The 15,700-nt window shown below is 39.2% G+C and overlaps 3 protein-coding genes across 5 annotated transcripts in view; 1 reads left to right on the plus strand and 2 right to left on the minus strand.

The window, feature by feature from the left end:
• The window catches only part of LOC134819329 (radial spoke head 14 homolog), a 57,604-nt gene that overhangs the window by 20,688 nt on the left and 21,216 nt on the right, over positions 1-15,700 (minus strand). The gene's annotated exons all lie outside the window — the stretch shown is intronic.
• LOC134819089 (NCK-interacting protein with SH3 domain-like) overlaps positions 1-15,700 on the minus strand; it is a 29,768-nt gene that overhangs the window by 1,870 nt on the left and 12,198 nt on the right. The window lies entirely within an intron of this gene.
• LOC134819228 (uncharacterized) lies at positions 6,632-15,642 on the plus strand. 2 transcript variants are annotated; one of them, XM_063829039.1, is made up of 10 exons: positions 6,632-9,421; positions 9,624-9,723; positions 9,878-9,988; positions 10,268-10,427; positions 10,824-10,956; positions 11,303-11,477; positions 12,479-13,194; positions 13,336-14,169; positions 14,297-14,536; positions 14,827-15,642. In XM_063829039.1, exons 1-9 carry the CDS (start codon positions 9,401-9,403, stop codon positions 14,528-14,530), a joined length of 2,484 nt encoding a protein of 827 aa, XP_063685109.1. In that variant the 5' UTR covers positions 6,632-9,400; the 3' UTR covers positions 14,531-14,536; positions 14,827-15,642. The 2 variants fall into 2 exon arrangements, with proteins under 2 accessions (XP_063685109.1, XP_063685110.1); XM_063829040.1 differs by having other exon boundaries at positions 14,297-14,505; positions 14,827-14,932.

The raw sequence follows: 15,700 nt of genomic DNA on the forward strand, positions 1-15,700 counted from the left end.
CACTGACAAAATAATCATGTTCAATCAAACTAAATTTTTTCAAATTATGATTTATTCATTAAAAATTTGGTCGGCACCCCTGAAATGGTACGTATCAAGATAAATTATTGAGTTGTCTTGTCCTTAAAATTGATCGCGGTGAAATCTTATAATAATACGCTGGTGTAATTTCTACACAATTATTGCTATGTGGGGGTCTATGACTATATTCTATAATGGCCAAAATATGGCTTACGTAATAATTGTGAATGATTCCTTGGCCTTATTGCCATTCTGTGTGGGGTGCTAGGGCGCCATAGTCAGTCTTATAAAAGAAAGCTATCAGTGTTATTTACTTTACTGTATACAGCAAAACTTGCGACCCTGGCCCCCGCACCAGTTAGAAATTGTTCGTTAGACATATTTTAAGTATATTAAATTATATTGGCCATCGGGTTGACACTTATAATTATATAAGATCCGCACTATGGGAATCGATTACGGTTTCGTAGCAGATTCTCACATGATTACCAATCAATTTGCTTGATAACTTCGTCATTTTAAATCCTTTTCGCGTCATATTTTCAGTACATATTCCACATTTAATGATCTATTGCAATATATTGCAATGGAATTTCGTCGCAAACACGAGTATAAGCAATTCAATATTGATGGGGTTTGGTCTCTAAAAATCTAACGGTCAAATTTTGGCGACAGAATCCTCGAATGAGTAGTTACAGTATACCTACGAAGGTCTCAAATATGAAACATGACTATGCATATGTATAAGAACCCCCCCCCCCCCCCCCGGCCCCTGCAACATTAACACAGTTTTATTCGCCTATATTATCTGATTATCACTATTATGCCATTCCAAGTCATTTAATTTATGTCATGCATCCAGGCTTTAAATCTGCGCTAAGTATATGTAAATTTTTAGCAAATTCTGATCGACTGTTTTTTTTCTTCTTTTTTTCTTGCTTGGCTCATTTCGTTAGCGGTGTATAAATCGATATTATATACCTTGTCTTGTTTTAGAACAGTTTGATTAAACAGGAAGTGGTATTAGCCGTTGTTTTTTCATGTGCTTTGATCGAGCCTTTTAGTTGTCATGGTATGGTAACCGGGATTACTGTGCTTCATAACAAGGTAGGTTTAAATGATTCTACACATGGATCTATGTTCATATTTAAAGTTCTTATACGAGATGATTTTTGTGGAAAATATAAAAGAAACTTGAGTCTGAAGCGGTTTCTAACAAACATCAACACGCCAAATGGGTCGACTGTTAAAACTGTTAGTTACGCTATACAGGGCTTCCCAGCGACTATTCTAGTACGTCAGAACTGCCGGGTTGGAAGAGAAAAAGGGCCAGAGTGATATCGAATGTCTGGCACTTCCTGTCCGTCAACACGGAGAGAGTTGGAGCTGAGAGTTCGCAAAACTCTATAACATTCTAGATATTAAACTGGTGTTTTCCACTCTTTCCAATCTTCTTGTGAAACCCCTTCAGTACATCTAAATTGTAGTGTACTGTAAACATAATACTGTACTATTCCACATGTTGCCTAATGCCTCGTAAGCATTTGCCAGTTACCATAGTAACCATTTGCTAGTTACCATAGTAACCATTTGCCAGTTATCTACTTTTCTTAGTTGCGGTTTGCTCCCCAAGCCTCAAAGCCTGAAACTGATCTTTAAGTCTTGCTGAGGGTTAAGAGATTTGTCTGTTTTAATGACACAACAGGGATGGTAGGATGAGTGAGCCCAGGTAAGGGTGTAATTGAAGCCACCATTGAAAATATCTTCATAAAGTCAAAGACAAACATTTGCTTTCTTCTTTCTCTAGACATTTAGGGTGCAAATCGAGTTTTATTTTTCTACTTCTTCTTCAAGTATGTGGTTTTGGGAATTCGATTTTCAGATGGCTTGTCTTTCAAATGTTCAGCCTTTAAAGATAAACTGATGCTACAAATTCTCATTGACCATAATATTTATTCCGTTGCATAAGTTGCTGATTTAAATACAGTTTCAACGACAACAGTGATCACATCGTACAGCGACAAGACAAAAAAGTTTTATAAGTGAGATTCGAAAAATTTTTCAAACAGATTCCATGGGAAAAAAGATTTAAACTCTCGGCACATCGCATCACACCTTGTCGCTTTTAATTAAGACTTACTTTTGGCGCTTGGATTTTGAATGTTGTTTTTATGTGAAAAGGTAAGGGTTTTGATAGGTATCATCGTGAAATGAAACGTGGTGTAGATGATTGAAAACTACATAGTAACACTAGCACCCACTAAACAATTAAGAACAACAGAGCCTGGTTGATAAAACTATCCCAAAAATTTTCGCTCTCTTTTTCTAACAAAGCTTCAATAATCAAAATCACAGAACAGTTCCATCTTTGAAGGAGGCTGGAGGCCCCGTTTAGCTGAAACGTAGTTTTACAGTATTAGCTTTAACATGCCCTCATTGCCATTTTTAGCCTATAGTATGCTCCAACTTGACACCTAGTATGGATTATCGACCGCGCCTGATGAAGCCCTACGATTTGGTACTACTGGTCTGCTTTTGGCGATTACTCCTCAGAGTACCCAGTTGAATTATGTCTCTACTCTGCTTCGCACGTAATTTTCCCATTTCCTTTGCATTGTATAAAGTTGAAACTCACTCTTTACACTCTTCAGTGATACATAAACACATACATAACAACCTTTTTCATTTCAAAAGTCACAAAAAATAGAAGCCAAAAAGTCCAATTCGAAATTATCATCTGATTAGAGATTCTTGGACTTTTTCAAACAGAGTCAATGGGAGAAACATTTCGTCCCTCAACATTTAAACTTTTGTCGTTTTAAAGTAAAGCTTCGAAGTTGTTTAAGAATGTGACTTAGTTCTCTAGGGTTAGTGTTCGTACTGTATTATAATGCGTACAAATTTCCTTAACCAGAGGAATCACCAGAAATTTTCGTCAGAAACACTTTCTTTTTACGTTTGATCATCTTGCTGACAGGTATAACGTAAGGAAAATAAAACATCACACTTAATAAAACATCACACTTAATAAATAACATAACTTAATAAATAACATAACTTAATAAAGCCTGAGACTGAACCGTTTTTTTTTTCATTTTGTATTTGTTTATTTCTTGTAATAATTTTCCTATCTTTTTACTATCTATCAATTGTATTGACGTTCTCATCCTGATTCCAGTACCTGTTTCGTAAATCCGAATCCCCTAGTCTAAGGGAATCGCCTAGTATAGGCCTCTTTTGTTGCTCTATTTGTTACTCTATTTCTAGACTACTACCATAATTGAGTGCTATGTCATATAATCCTGTCATATGCTATGTCATATAATCCTGTCTACGACATTAGGTTTTGTCCATGGTGCGATGAGTACATTCATAAAAAGTGTTTTAGAGATAATTTAGGCTGCATAAAGTGCTGTGAGTCGTTAATCCCAGGTTATTATGTGACATCTTATGATCTTTTTATGAACTGTAGCATCCGAATCACTGCTCTTTTCAATCCATACGACCGCTCACATGGTTTAGATTTGATCGGTAACGCTTTAGATCAGGATAACGATGAAAGTTACCAATACTGGAACGAAATCAGCGATATATTAACCAATTGCAAGTATCAGCAGCCATCGAACATTAAAAGTTCCTCCCGTGATGAACTGAAAGTGTTTTCTCTTAATGTGCGATCATTAGTAAAGAACATCGGTAACTCGGTAATCTGCCGATGCACATCTGGGGCACACCTCGGGCACACCTGGGGCACAAACTCGGGCACACCTCGGGCACACCTCGGGCACACCTGGGGCACAAAGCACACCTCGGGCACACCTCGGGCAGAACCACCTGGGGCACACCTCGGGCACACCTCGGGCACATCTCGGGCAAAATTCGGGCATGGTAATTGGGAAACCTTGGGAAAAGAATCTGCATCGGCAGATTACCGAGTTACCACATCGGTAACTCGGTAATCTGCCGATGCACATCTGGGGCACACCTCGGGCACACCTGGGGCACAAACTCGGGCACACCTCGGGCACACCTCGGGCACACCTGGGGCACAAAGCACACCTCGGGCACACCTCGGGCAGAACCACCTGGGGCACACCTCGGGCACACCTCGGGCACATCTCGGGCAAAATTCGGGCATGGTAATTGGGAAACCTTGGGAAAAGAACCAGAGCAGTTAAGACTTAAAGGTTCGGACGGGTCGATTTTGAGTTCTGAAGATACCGTGGCTGAAAGGTTTAATGACTATTTCTCGAACATTGCTACGAACATCAAAACTCAGATAAGTGCCCGTCAGACCTTTGACCCTGGGGGGTTCCAGGAATATCTGCCCACATCCTGTTCTCAATCAATCTATCTCCAGCCTGCTGAAACGATCGAAATTCAAAGAATTATTATTGGTTTGAAGAACAAAGCGACTCTTGACACAAAAATTGAACCACTAAAAGTAGCCAGTTCCAGCGATAGTTTCCTTGCTATATTAGCAAAAGTTATCAACGAATCCTTAAGTACAGGCATATTTCCACAGGCCCTTAAAATTGCCAAAGTAACTCCCATCCATAAAGGAGGCTCTAAACTTGACGTTGAAAATTATAGACCCATCTCTCTCTTAGGTTCCTTCTCAAAAATCTACGAAAAACTGATGCACCGACGTGTCTTAGAATTTCTCAACAAAAATAGTTCTTTATTCGAAAATCAGTATGGGTTCCGTCCAGGAAGGTCCTGTGAACATGCTCTTCTTAATGCACAAAGTACAATTTTACACTCTCTTAGCAAAAACCAAATTTCACTACTGCTATTATTAGATTACAGTAAAGCGTTTGACGTCCTGGATCATGCTACACTGCTAAATAAATTACAGCACTACGGCATCCGGGGAATAGCTCTAAAGTGGTTTGAGTCATACCTAAGTGATAGAAGCCAATATGTAGCAATAAATAATTCACATTCGTCCCACAAGCCTATTGTGCATGGTGTTCCACAAGGGAGCATACTAGGTCCCTTACTTTTCGTCATATACATCAACGATCTTCCCGGTATTTCTAACATGATGGTAAAATTCATACTTTATGCAGACGATGCAAATATAATTATTAACGGTTCCAATGTCCAAGAACTAATGCTAAGGGTCAACCAACTAACGGAAACATTATCACGGTGGGTTAATAGCAACGGATTAGCACTAAATCTAAAAAAGACGTGTTATATGATTTTCTCGAAAAAGCGCATAGAACCATCATTGATTAAAGTACAAATAGAAAATACAGTATTAGAACGTAAAACTGAAGCCCGGTTTCTTGGTGTAATTGTAGATGAAAAGCTTAACTGGAGTAGCCACATAAAAGCACTGAGGAGCAAGATGTCAAGATTTATTGGGGTGATGTACAGGATAAAACATAAACTGCCAATGAAGGCCCGTTTACAGATTTTCCAAAGTTTTGTTCAGTCCCATTTAAACTTCTGCTCACTTGTCTGGGGATTTGCTTCAAAATCTCTTATAGAATCTCTTTTTGCTAAACAAAAACAAGGTATGAGGGCAGTTATGGCCGGAAATGTGAACTACTACTACAAGGACGGAAAACTGCCAGAGCACACAAAACTAGCATTTAAAGAACACGAGGTCTTAACCGTTCAAGGGGTTATCGTTAAAAACGCACTTATTTTACTGCACAAAGTTCGAAATATGTCTAGTTTGTTACCTAAATCGATTTCAGAACTTTTCCCTCCTAACACACCCAAACAAGGAACGACACACGAACAAAACTTAGACTGGTTATCAATTTACTCACAGACTGACCTGAGATCTAGCATCTTTTATAAAGGCCCACTGCTCGCTATTTCAGAGCATAACACTCGCATTACATGCCCATCCAGTATATTTTCTATCAACATATATAAGAATTCGTCAAAAAAAGTACTACTAGACTTGCAAAGTGCTGGCTGCAACGACGAATGGCCACCATTTTTACTCCACAACCTACCTGGATTACGTAAATCACAAAGAACATAGTCAATAATCACTCAAAACCAAACTCATACAGCTCAAATTAAACAATCTGAATCAGGACAACATTTCAAACCACCTGCCATTCTAACAGCACATTCCTTATTTCACTGCCACATAGCGCATATCTACACTGATAACACACCTAATTGCGGTGAGGCAGCATCATAAAGTTACCAATATCAAATATGTTTGCAGATCAGGGCCAGTCGACTCGACCAATAAAATTTTAATCGAATAGTTTTAATAGATAACGTCACAATTATAATCTGCGTGCCCCTCGGGGATGAATATTTAACTTATTTCAATTATATATTACTTTTGAGTAAACATTGGCTGGTACTACGGACCAGTCCCCCAACCAACCAACCACTGTATTCAAAGCCGTACAAATGTATATTAATATGTAGGTTCACTACAATTACCAATCTCACCCCTTGACACGTATACAACAGTGCAGACAGACTGTATGTATCCAGGAAATTACCAGCGCCAAAGTAAGAACAGATCGTGGTCACGTGGTGTATTCTGAGGACACGTGACAGCAACACACGTGACCAAACAAACACTTAATACTACCAAAATTGGACATTACTCTACAACTGTCTCAGCCAGGAGTTCTAACTCCACACAGTTATAACGTCGTAATACCCCTTTGGCTTTATGTTCGAATGTTAGGTCTTTTATGTGTTCGTTCATAATATGACGTACATACCAATTACCAAAGCTAGTAAATTACCGGATGTTTTATTATAATTTTTGGCATCGTTCAGGTTATTGCTATTGTTTCTCGTTTACTGTAATCAGCTATATCAACGACTCTAACAACTTCCAGTGAAGCAGCAAGGACTCCAAAAATTTCGATAAGACATGCCAGGAAATCAGTGTGATCCAGGCTTTGAGAGAAACACTACAAAAAGGTGCTGACAGTAAAACATACACATATCGATAAGTCCCTGAACGGAGGAGTTAGGACTAAGAGCCGTGTTTATTGGTTGTTTGGAGGGTCTCCAGTCACCTGATAGGTCCGTAGCCCTGATAATAGCACCTGATAGGTCTATATATCCCTGATAGAGCCGTCTGTATGGCTGATATCCTGGTTAGACTCGCCTTGTGGGCTAGTGTCTCGGATACAGGCATCGTTCACGATATCGTCACTTTAATACAGTCGTAATGTATCTATTAGATAGTATCTACTTTGAACTAGCCTAAATTAACAGCAGTTTTACAGTGCTTCTAGTCCCCGCTACTCGTGGGGAAAGCACACACATTATTTTTTCTAGTCGTATTAGTCCTAAACTCATCTCCTGATCCGGTTATAATACCTCTAAAAGAGTTAAAGTGTGTCACTGCTGTGTACTACTTATTATTTCAATGTTTTCCTCCCCGGAAGTCGTCATGATATACGACAGTCTGATCTCGTAGATGTGCACTGTGTATGGGGTATTCTGGTAATATGTGATATGTGTAGAGGCCAGTGTAGAGATTACAATGCCCATACCAACATGCCAGCTCTACAACTGATCAATTGGCGCTTGTTTTTATGTCACTTTGTGTAAGTAGGCACTTCAATATGACGTGGTAAACTGGTGTAGTTATTTTGTATTTTTATTAAATTAATACATACTTTATTTAAAGCTTGGTGTTTCCATGGTGGTAGTTTTTATTGATGTCTTGATTCTAGATCCCCTAACGTTATCCACTTAACTGTTGATGGACTTAATTAAGTATTAATTAATTAATTAAGTATTTTAAACCTGTTCTGCCACACTGAATTCGACAAACCCCTGCGTTCATTAAGAAAGCTTATTCGTATAGCTTACTACTCTGTTCTCGGCTCTTTTACTACTCTAACTTACTACTATGTTAAAAAAACTTAATAAAGTCTTAAAAATTTCACCTAAAGTCGTACACATTTAAACTTTTCCCAATATAATAATTGGATCTCTGCCACACTGAACTTGACAAACCGAATCAGCGAATACCAAGCAATAATTATTGTGATCTAATACCCCCGCGTTCTTTAAGAAAGCTTATTCCTATACAGTCGGGCCCTATACTACAGCTTCCTACCCTGTTCTTGTCTCTTTTACCACTTACCACTAGGTTAAACATTACACCCAATCACCTATATTAAAGGCTACTACCTGTAAATTCCTGTATCATCTGTGATGTACCAACTTCCAACAAAGTATTTCGCAAATTAGGTGCAGTCCTTCAGAATAGGTTCACAGGAAAATTCTCAAGGATTCTCTTTGCTTCGTGCTACGGCCAGGAATACCATTGGAATGTTAGAAATTCGAAATTACAACACCCGAGTTATTGGATAACTTAAAGTTTTATCTGGGTGTGCTTAATTTTGTACTATTTTTAGTTAATTTTAGAGCTACACGGTTCATCCGGGGTTTGGTACTATCTTCACCTTACTTATATTACTTTGCGTACCCTATATAAATGCAAAATAATTTAATTTAAAATTCCAGATCATCGGGAAGGGTACTAATTGTTATCGCTAATTATGTATGAATTCAAATTGACAGTGGACCAACATGCCCACTCGCTGTCAGTTATTCTGGACTCTCACTTTATGACGGACCTTATATGACCGATAGTATGACCGATATTACATTTGATGTTCAACTCCATTTGGGAGCATTCAGAAACTTTGCATTTGATATCTGGTATAGTATTGGCTTTTAAGTTTTATTGTCCTGGCAATTTTGCAGTATTTAGCAATTAGATTTATTCGCTAGCGGCTAGTGGCTCGTTAGGCTCTTGACCATTTTTAACAGGTGGTATGGAACGTGATTTAATAGTTGTACCTTCCTGTATATATACAGGTCTTTTGGTTGTGTTACTACGTTTTAAACTGAAATTCCAATCAGTCACCAGATGTCAATAACTTAGCGACATTATCAAAGTGGAAAATTTTGGCTTCCACACTTTGAACGTAGACATTTTAGAGACACGTTATTTATTTTGATTTCATTGATTTTCAAAAAGCCTTCGATTCTGCCAGGCATTAGATTAATATATTATATCTAATTCGCAGTTTTTAAGTTGTTAAAAGCATCCATTTCACATTGTACCAGCTTTTATACATTAACACGTTTAATAAAGTATCGGTCTGTCGCCCGTCCAGACTCGTGCTGTACAACGTGCCGTACAACGTGCCGTAGAACGTGCTAATTGCTATCAAGGTTCGAACATCAGTTTCCAGGCAACAACCATACTCTATCTTTCTCTTAGGGTTTGGGCACCAAAACGGCTTCCTCTCTTTTCTTTTGAGTTCGGTTACCCAACAACAGCGGTACCCTATTTTAACCTGAGGGTCCGGTTGTTTGGGACTCGGAATGAGCGTAAACTGTGCGGTTCAACATGGCTACAATTCAAGTAAAGGTCATTGCCTGAATTTGTATTATTATCATTTATATTTATAACCTTTTAACGTATCAATATTATTGCGAGTAAATGCTAGTCACTATGTTAATACATCTGGCATAGTAACTAGTATTGTGATTTTCATTGCCAAGTTTAATATAAAGCTAGAATGTTTAAGGTTATTTTTGGCTTCGTTGGATAACAGTCACAACTTTCACAGGGTAACAAAAACAGTAATAGAAACGAGTACAATCAGAAACGTCTGGTAACGCGCCGTAAGAAGAGCTCAAGTCGCCTAATATCCGAGGACACAGCGCTAGGTATGTTGACGGATTACCTTTAAACATTGTGTCTCGTCTTTATTCCATGTTTTGTTTCGGAGCTGAACCAGTAGATCTTGAGAAGCAAACCACATGTCTCATAGTGAATATTTCAACTTTAAACTTATACCTTAACGGAATGTTAACCCGCCAGGTATAAGATCAGAGAGGAGCAGCAGTTCTTCTTCAGAAGAGGAGGAGCTAATCAAGACCCGTCTTGGTGACACCCTAGAAGACATCAGATCTGATACACCACGCACACAAGGCAAGCATTGGGTCCCTACTCAGTGTTGTTTTGTTCTCGGCTAAAACTTTATGTATTATATTATGTATTATATTATTATTAAACTGAGCTGGTATTCTGTTGTCACATTCCAGGAATAACTTCTCCTGAAGATGATGTATTTGTCTGTACTGCCGAATACTAAGTTTACCTGTCTGCTTCTACCAACTAGTCATCAAATTAGTTCATAATCAACACTAACACGTACTGCAAATTTTCCTTACAAATTTAACGTTTACCTAAACGATTACTCTCAACCAGGTGACAAGAACCTAAACAGTAACCTAAACAGACAGCAGTCAGAACGGCGGATATCTCGGCGAGACATAGTCGCACTGCTGGACGAACAGAGATCTTTTAGGGAGGAACTTGAGGACATCAACAAAACCAACTTCAACCTAGAACACCTTCTGTCAAATTGGTAGGGGATATACTTTAATCTGGATGAATTCCAACGTTCAATATTATTATTCCAATATTATGGCTCGTCACATCCCGCATATCAGCAGGACATTCCAGAGAGAATGCTGCTGACGTGCTAATTCGTAAAGGAGGATCTACAACTAAGACGCGATATAAATACCTTAATATCCAAATAGTACTACAAATTGTGTGCTCCGAGTAGTGTGAAAACATAAAAATTTAAGGAGGGTTGCCCTGATACAAAACTCAAAAGTGCTGGACTTAATTGATAGTGTTTGGAACTCGGCCCGTTTAAGAATTCAAGAGACTTGCCAAAGAACTCAAAAGTGCTAGCCGTAATTGACAATTCAGGAACTCAGCACTCCCTCGACACACTAACCCAACCCTGCCTCAGTGCATTGAAGGTAGAAAATCTCAACAGAAAACTACTGCTTGTTGAGTACGAACTGTCCGATATCAACGGAGCAGATTTCAGCAACATTAACAGAGCTGACTATAACAATCGTGATCAGCCGGAGATGAAGTGGGTAGGTGATATTGGGCTACTAGTTGGTGATGTGCCAAGATTATTGTGCCAAGATTATTGCTCTACTTAAACTTTAGTTTTTGAAAGAAAGGTTCAATCTGTGGTTGAGTAGCGATATTAAGAACTCAGCTCGATATCTAATTAACTGTTATCAAGTTTAGTGATAACCTGTTAGCACGAATTATTATTTGTATCGTATGCACAACAGTTAATGGATCTAATTTAGTATACCCAGACGGTGCCACACCAAACTCGCCTTATTTCTAACGCAACCCAAAACGTGACCTTACATTCCAACTACTTAAAAAGCGATCAACGCATTTCAAAAGTAAATATGTACTCTGCAGAAGGAAAGCAAGGAGAAAAGAGAAGAGAAGGGGAAGGAAGGGTGTGTGGAAGAGGAGGAGGAACTCCCTAGAAGCGGCCCACTGAGAAGATCGGAGGAGAAATGGGACTTAGCAAGTCCCAGTCCAACTTTCGACCATGGCAGACACAAGTTGGAGAAATACGCCAAAATCCACGGTTTGTATATATAACACCCTCGAGACTGCTAAAATTAGTGCCGAGCCCATAACATATTGGCCATTAAGTCTGCATATTACATGGTTGAGGTTACGCTTTACAATTTCCTGAGGTCATAGAAATTGCAAATATATTATATTGCGCAGAGATGAGAAATAGCACGATTGTTGGTCTATCCTATCTCTAGCATTACTGACAGAGTACACTGCAACATTCCTTTAGGTTCTCCAGTTCTGTAATTGCGGGCATTTGCACATTCTATAGCATTTGCCTAGGGTATGGGGATGAGGTTTTTTCTCTTACGTTTCTACTGCGCAGTGCTAGAACATGCTTTAAGATGTATAAGTTGATAAGTTTTTTGACGTTTGGTAGTGTTGTAAACACGCTGTGCTTTCATCGCTAAACTTAAAACATCCCTGATTTAAGAGCATGACGGTTACTACGGGTTTGCGATAATCTTACAACGTGTTTGTATGACTACGTATCACTACATCCCCATATATACGAATAAGTATTAAGTAACTCCTGGCTCTTACAAAACTTTAACACATTTCATTTACACCTGACTTGTTTGCTGTGTTATTAAGTTTGTTCTTGCTCCGCATCGTTACACCAAACTGGAGACCCTGCCACTCTAACTAAACGAGCTTTAGATGTGGATACTGGTGGGGAGGTGAAACCTATTTTCCTGGCAACGTGACAGGGGTTAACCAACCACCTTCCAGCATTGACCAATCAAATACCAGAATCACTGTCACGTGTCAAAACAAATATTTTTCACCTCCCTACCAGTATCCAGATGTGTAATTGAACAAGCTCTCCTGCCCTCTGTTTGCCCGGCCGTTTATTCCAAAGAAAGTGCATCTAGTTAGTAATTATCTGCAGTCTTTAGTTCGATATCTCCACGCGCTTACAGTTATACTTTGTACTGATACTTACGGCCGTCAACAAGGATTCAACCGCCTTAACGGTCTGAGTATCTGACGAAAACATGCCCGTAGGTATTGTAAAGGTTGAGATCGAGATGTATAGCAGTGCTGACGATTTCGAGACCACCACTGATAACAAGGAGTCGGAGGAGTTAGAGAATTTTCTTGAAGATTTTAAGACAAACAGCGATTCTGAAAACACCTTTTCTTATGGTGACAAGGACAAAACCAATGAACGTAATGGGGGCGTCCTCGAGAAAAAAGCTGAATTGAGGAAAGAAATTCCATCAACCAGCAAACCTTTCCGATTTAGCACTCGAGATGAACTTGATGGACCCAAGGACACGTTCAAAATTGATCACAACATTCATCCTAATCCAGTTGATGATTCTTCTGAAAGATCAAAATCCGATTCAGTTCACCATCAGCCCTCATCTGCAGCTGTCGAGTACAGTCTGGTTGATCCAGACAAAGATATCTTCAGCCAAAGCATTCACAGCAATGACACTTTAGAGCAAATCAATATAGTATTCCCAGCTGAAGATCCACCTCCCAGTAGTAGAATGGCTAAAACAAGCAGTACTGTTGACATGGCAACAGTTATACCGGACAAAGAGCAAGACTTGTTGGCTGGCTGGATGGACGTAGGTACCACGCTGCTGGGGGAGGAGGACGGTTTGGGAGGAAGTTGGGTGGACGATGTGTTGAGACAGTATGACAGGGAGAGCAGTAGAGAAAGAGAGAGTCTCTCTGAAACTGCGCTCAGTAACGGCTTAGATTTTAGACTGGTGAGTTATTACTTTAACTCACTTGGCGAGTTATTATTTTTTGCCTAGCACAAAAAACTTTGATGGTTTTCTAAGCACCTCATGTTTCCAGCCTATGGCAATATAGCATGTTGTAAATTATCGCAAGATCAATTATTTCAGGAAACGATGTCATCCTCTTCATTTTTCTCGGAAGGTGATGATCGAGTCAGACATGGAGAAGAACCATCCTCGCTAGAGAAACGGATATCGGATAAGAATAATGGTTACTCTGAGCCAGAGATGTCAAGACATGAATCACCAGATTATGACTCTGTCTTCAGTCCAAATGCAGATAACGATTGGCCAGGTCCTGGAGAATTTGATCTCTCACTGGAGGCTGGGAAGATTAGTCCCGATAAACCATTTATGACTCCAAACTCAACGAGATCCTCGGTGGGCAAAAAAGATTCGAACTCAAGACGTTCATCAGCTGATCATGCGAAGATTCCGGAGTCGAATTCAAGAAGATCTTCCGTCGACAAAAAACTTTCAACTTCAAGCTCCAGACGATCTTCACTTGATAATCGAATTTCTACTCCTGATTCCTCAAGGTCATCTCCAGGAAGACGAGGATCCTCGCCAGACTCACGAAGACCGACTCCGGATATACGGAGCTTCACTCCGGACGTGATACCGGAAGAAACCATTGCGGATCTTCCTGAAGCTGATGACAATCACGAAACTGCTAAAGCGAAATATTCAACCAGTGACGTATTCAACGATCCTTGGCTAAACTCTATTTCTAGCATAAACGACCTGAAGAAATACACGGAGAAAGAAGAAGTTGTTGCTGACGAGGCTGAGATAAAACAACAAGAAGATGACGAATTGGATGCGTTATTGGCGGATCTTGAAATAACAGTAGAGGACATAAATAAGTCGTACAACACCCCGACTATTAGGATAGAATCTGGTGTTGAGGATGGTGCCAATCTTACTCTTAAAAGACACAGGGTAATAAAAAAAATTATATGTTTTAAAAATAGATCCTAAACAGAAGAAATTTCTAAATTTCTATCCAAAATTAAGAAAACTTTTAGAATTTGTCGAACCCTTCAACAATCATAACATTACTCTCTAGGACGACGAGATAGAACCGAACTCTCCATCACCCTTCACGTCACCCATGACAGAAACAGACGGGTCCGAGTCGATGAGTAACTTTGGACTGGACAGACAAAACTCCCGATCTCACAGCATCTTCGACATGGAGGACTCGGACGAGGAACGGCGCCGCAAGTGGAGGGAACGACCCTTCCCCAAGCGGGCAGCTCGCAGCTTCTTTGCAAGGTTGTGCGCATGTTGGCACCATTGAAGCAAGGTCTGTGCATCTTTTGGGAACGAAGCTGTGTTGAATGTTGGAAGAAGTATTTTCATGAATGTTATTTGTGTTTTTGTTGCCCATGCCCTGCATAACTGCATAGTACTGTAGTAGTATGTAGTGCACACTGCATAGCATTAAAGCATCCGAGCATTATGTTGGATTATGTTGCATCGCAGTGTATATCTAGGTTTAGTGTTACTGTTTAAACAAGCAATTTTATTCTGTAAATGACATTTTTAGTACAATTATTGTAAAACGCAAATCTGTAATTCTCCAACAACCTGCAGGATTGGTAGAGACTGACATTATGAAGCTAGCGAAGCCATCTGCCTATCACTGGCGTCAACAAATTCAGCTCAAGATAATCCAACAGATATACGACATGCTCAAAATGTAGCAAACTTCATTTCGTCCTCTTTCCGAGACCTAACTAGGTGGAATCTTGCATGTCATAGCCATGATGTATTTCTGACTTCTAATTAATGTACAAAGATAACAAAGAAAAGATCAGGATCGAGTAAAGAATGTGTGTTATTAACGCTGCTCAAATAATATCACTCATTTCGAGATTTGGTATAAATATAAAGATATTTTAACAATTTGGTGAAATGAGTATCATCATCATATGCCTTGCCTTTCACTCTGGATAGAGAACCTTTTTTTCCATAAAAAGGATTATCTATAATTCGTCTGCACACCTGCACTCAACTGATGAGCAGTGCCTACCAGCACTGTGATGATATAAACAATGGTATTTTACGGAAATTCTTCAACGACAGAACACGCAACTATTCCAAAAATTCAATTCAGAATTGACTCATTAGATGACGTAATGGTTAGGAATGTCGAATGTGCTCACTGTCGTTTTCTGTCGTTCATCACGAATGATTTTCAAGTTTCTTGAGTATTCTTGGAGCTCATAAAATGGTGACAGACTTCAATATTGATTGGTAAAGAAAAATTTGTTTTTTGTGCAATTTTAGCTTTCAATTTTGATTCGAAGACTTGATTTTTGTGATGATAATTTATTATTTTCTAGAATTTATTTATTTGTTATGTTAATTAACCGTTAATTAAGTACAAAAATTTCGATATTTTATATATAAAACTGGTATTTTCGATTGTTAAACGTTTTTCAAGGTGGTACGGACTAACGGGTTG

Source organism: Bolinopsis microptera, chromosome 8 (assembly GCF_026151205.1).
Source record: "Bolinopsis microptera isolate Bmic1 chromosome 8, MBARI_Bmic_1.0, whole genome shotgun sequence".
In the NCBI taxonomy this organism is placed as follows: Eukaryota; Metazoa; Ctenophora; class Tentaculata; order Lobata; family Bolinopsidae; genus Bolinopsis; species Bolinopsis microptera.